This window comes from Hippocampus comes, unplaced genomic scaffold (genome assembly GCF_001891065.2).
Source record: "Hippocampus comes isolate QL1 unplaced genomic scaffold, H_comes_QL1_v1.1 scaffold326, whole genome shotgun sequence".
In the NCBI taxonomy this organism is placed as follows: domain Eukaryota; kingdom Metazoa; phylum Chordata; class Actinopteri; order Syngnathiformes; family Syngnathidae; genus Hippocampus; species Hippocampus comes.
In genome coordinates this window covers 499,553-503,907 of record NW_017805930.1, presented here as the reverse complement: position 1 = coordinate 503,907, position 4,355 = coordinate 499,553, and the positions used below count along the sequence as shown (strand labels likewise).

The window sequence follows — 4,355 nt, the reverse complement described above, 5'->3', positions numbered from 1 at the left end:
AAAGTTCCAAAAGTTTATTTCCTAAAAAAACAAAAAGATTTGGGGTACAAGAGTGTTTCACACACATATAGTGGATAAGACCAAAGTGGAATGCTTCTTATATTTATACACTTACAGTGAAGATTTATAGGTATATATTCAAAGGAACACGTTTGCCAAAAGTGGTATTTCTTGCTAAACATAGCTTCTTTCAAACAAGGAAGTGTAATAAAATAAGATTTTTAGCACCACACTTTAACACAATAAATACTGACAGTTTGGCATTTAGCACGCGTTTCTTTAGCATCGCTAATGCGCTTGACATGATGTAGAAATGTACAATTTCGAATATTCTCCGTCACGCCTGACGACTCATGTTATACAAAACAGCATAGCCACAAAGAATGTGATTGACAAACAATCACACAATTGCAAAGTACCCCTGTAAAGTATTTTCGTAACATCTGATTTTAACTCCCATTCAGAAACTAAGTTCATAACTTACCTTTCCTAACGTACATTTGCAATGTAAATTCGCTGACGTACATTTGAAGCGTACATTCAAAACATGAATTTGTAATGTACCGTCACAAAATTATTTCATAACGTACCTTCGTAACCTTTGCAATAAAACTTTGTGATGTAACTACATAACTTGCACTTGGAACGTGCATCAAAATGTAACTTCGGAATAGGACTTCGAAACAGAACTTCCTAACAAAACAATGAGGAAATGTTTGTGGTAGCTATGGTGAACTAAACAAACACAGCATAGCCTCAGAGTATAAATGGTCACCTTAAAAATAATCTTAATGTCTCTGCATGTTAAAATGTCCACAGATCTTTGGCTAAGGGCTACAATTTTTATGTACAGCATTGTTGTTGTTGTTGATTTTTTTTGTTTTTTGTCTTAGAAAGCAAACATCCACAGGAGAAATGTATCAACTCGATTAAAAAATATTTTTTCTTTTTCCACTAAACCACCTCCACGTAATTAGCGGGATAAAGTCCCTCCAGGCCACCGTCCTTCACTCCTCTACACCAGCCCTGGTCATCCTCTTCCTCAGTCTTCATGAACTCTTCGCCTGCAAAGAGGAAGACGAACAGGATTATTTTGTCATGTTTTTGTGTGTGTGTGTGTGCGTGTGTGGCACACAAATGGTGTTAAAAATAATAATAATAAGTTGGTAGTGATGTTTACCAGCTTTGAAGGAGAGTTCATCCGTCTCCTGGCCGACGTAGTCGTACAACGCTCTCACTTTCACACCAACAATCATTGCGCTAAAAAAAAACAACAACAACAACAAAACAGCTCATCGACCGTATCGTCATCATCATACTTTTGCGTTGAATTTCTTTACCTCTTCTCTAATGTTGCTTTCTCTCCAACCACCTCTTTCCCTTTTTTATTTTTTTTCTCAGGTGTCCATTCCTGAACATTAATTCAGTTGGAAAAAAAACAGAATCAGAATAAGTATGTTAGCATGAGTAACTGTTATCTCACTACTAGCATGTTCTGCAAAATCCTAGAACATATTTTGACGTTATGGCTAAGAATTTAATATTAGCTAGTACTGTAGTCTATAATGTTTGCATGCAGTTGAACTTGACTGCTGTTCCAGTGTGTTGGCGCCCTCTGTTGGTAAGATCTGAGACCGCAGGCTGTTGACAACAGACCAGTCCCGCTGTCAACATGTCTCATATTTGATTTTGTTGCATGTAAGAAACATCACAGCTAGCTATAGCAATGTGGCTAATGACCTATCAATAGCTACTGGCCGTTAGTTTTGCCAGTTTTTAATTGTTTTTTTTTTTGTTTTTTTTCTTTTCTTTTTTTTAATGCTAAGCTAATTAGCCGTGAGGGGCACCTGAAAGTGCGGCCAATCAGTGGGCATGCCTGGCCCATGCGTGTTCTTCCACCAACGGAGGTCCTCGTGCTCGTCGATGGCTGCCACCGTATCGTGCAGTTGGCCGTAAACTTCCTTCACACTGCGGCAACGAGAGAAATGAGAGAATGATTGATGATGTTTATCAACATGCAGATGATGAATTATGTGAATTTTATAAAGTGCTGACCGGCCTTGTGTTCGTCAGCGGGGAGGGATATTATTTTCCTGTTAGTTTGACACAGGTGGGAGAGGAAGCGGCACACGGGAAGTTAAATGCTGCATTTATTTACATATACAGTGGCGCCTTTGCGTGAAGATTATTAAGATATACAGTGGTACCCTTGAAGTTCATTTAAATAAACAGTGGTCCCTCCAAAGCTAATTTAAATATACAGTGGCACCTATTCCCCCCCCCCCACAAAAAAAAAAAAGATTACCCACTATGCATTTGCTACACAGTGTGTCCGAGCTGGTACGTCTTTACCTCCACTCCCACATGTACAAGTATTTTTGAGTCGCTGTTGTTTCCAGGAGCCGGGCGGCTATCGGTAATGTCGGATAAATGTTAATTTTCCCCGAACGCCTGTTAAATTACAGTCCAATCCTGGCCATCACGGACGCTCGCAGCTCCTCAACGATTATTTTTCGGCACGGAAGGAGCCCAGCCACTCGCCCAATACATTTCGGCGTATGACGGCCCATTGGCAAGTTTTCAACGCATGACGGGCGCACCCCCCAGTGAAGGACTCTTTTTCAGCAAGTGACGGCCACCGGGGACGTTTGACGTTAATAACATTTAAAGGCTTTGGTGAACTGAGGCCAAGAGGCGAGCAAAGTCTTCAATGGCAGACCAAAAGAAAAACAAGCACTCCGGTCATCAACTTAGCTTGTCGTTCCTCGTAAACGTTCCCCTAAAGAAAATGAGGGACGTCTTCACCCACTCGCTATTTGGCTGCCGTGAAGCAGCGCACTTAAACTCGTTTGTTTGTTTTTTTTTCCTGAGGTGTCACAAGACCTTTTATTCATTTGGTTCACTGGAACGCCTAATCATCGCAGTTCCTTAAGTGCACCCTGCATCCGACAAGGAAACTTTATCAAGAGTGGAGAGGCTTAAAGATTCAACTCAACTTTATTTATAGAGCACTTGAAAAAAAAAAAAAACCAAGTGCAGCTCGAACGAAGGGCTGTACATAATATTGCGCAAGGTAAGTTTCTGAATGATCATCAGTGTAAATTAAATTAGCATTCAGAAGGTGGGGGGGGAAAAAAAATCACATCTCCTACCTTGAGTTTTGCTCCGAAGCAGTCAAATCATGGGCAATGGTGCCGTGAGATATTTTTTTTCATTTGACTTGCAAAAAAAAAAAAAAAATTAAAAGACAAGCTCCTTATGGGGAACTCATCATAAGTCATTTCACAAGAAGCTTAGCATTACTCAATAATTCTTAAAAAAGTAAAGGCTTGGCACCGTTTGTTGCCACGCCTACTTGAAGTTTACTGTGCAATTAAACAGAACTAGAGAAGAGTATTGGAAGCAATTTTTCAAAAAGTGAAAAAAGTTCAGGGCACTGGAGGAACTCTGAAGGTAATATGTCTCAGCTAGTGACCACTACTGCTTAGTCAAACTTTTTCGGAAAAAAAAAAATGCAAATGCGTAGGGAAAACTGCACTGCACAATGTGTGTGGGTAGCATGGTGGACGACAAGTTAGCATGTCCGCCTCAAAGTGTCATGAGTCCGTGGACCCAAAAAGCAGGAGAAGCAGGATTGTATTAACAAAAATATCTAGACGTGCACTGAACAAACTAAATCAATAAAACAAACCAAAAGTAACACGATCCAAGCCCGAGTGGTCGACATGGCGTTCTTTTTGAAAGAAAAGAACTAATGACATGATGACCAACAGGTGCGACTCTGTAGGAGAAGCCCTCCAATGCCACCTGTTGGTCACCAGCAGAACAATCATGACACACTGCAGAGGTGCAGGTTTCAATTCCTGTGTGGAATTTGCTGGGTTTCATCCGGGTATTCCGAATTCCTCCCACATTAAAAAAAAAAAAAAATGCATGGCAGGTTAATGGAACACTCTAAATTGTCTATAGGTATGTGTGTGAGCGGCGCGCGAATGGTTGTTCGTCTATGCGTGCCCTGTGATTGGCTGGCAACCAGGTCAGGGTGAATCCCGCCTACTGCCCGAAGTCAACTAGAAGAGGCTCCAGCATGCCTGGCGACCCACGCGAGGATAAGCAGATCAGAAAATGGATGGATGGATGATGTTGAGCAGTTTATATCGTGCATCTGCTTTCCGCGCTAGCTTTGAGCACCAATCACCACAAAGTCAGGGTTGCCAGATTGGAATCACAAGAAAATGGATGATACAGATAAGCGGCAACGCACGCCATATTTCTCATGTGCGGTACATACAACACCACCCCCAATTTATAAAATGGCGTTGGCAAGTTTGCAAACACGCTCACACACTCACACG

At 41.3% G+C, this 4,355-nt stretch overlaps 1 protein-coding gene across 1 annotated transcript; it reads right to left on the bottom strand.

Annotated features, from left to right (window-relative positions):
- Positions 1–2,269, bottom strand: LOC109527785 (protein kinase C and casein kinase substrate in neurons protein 1-like). Its single transcript, XM_019889886.1, has 4 exons — positions 1,848–2,269; positions 1,341–1,411; positions 1,181–1,260; positions 1–1,064 (listed from the first exon to the last, which is right to left on the bottom strand). The coding sequence occupies exons 1-4, from the start codon at positions 1,872–1,874 to the stop codon at positions 955–957; spliced, it is 288 nt and encodes a 95-aa protein (XP_019745445.1). The 5' UTR covers positions 1,875–2,269; the 3' UTR covers positions 1–954.
- Positions 2,270–4,355: the final 2,086 nt, after the last annotated feature.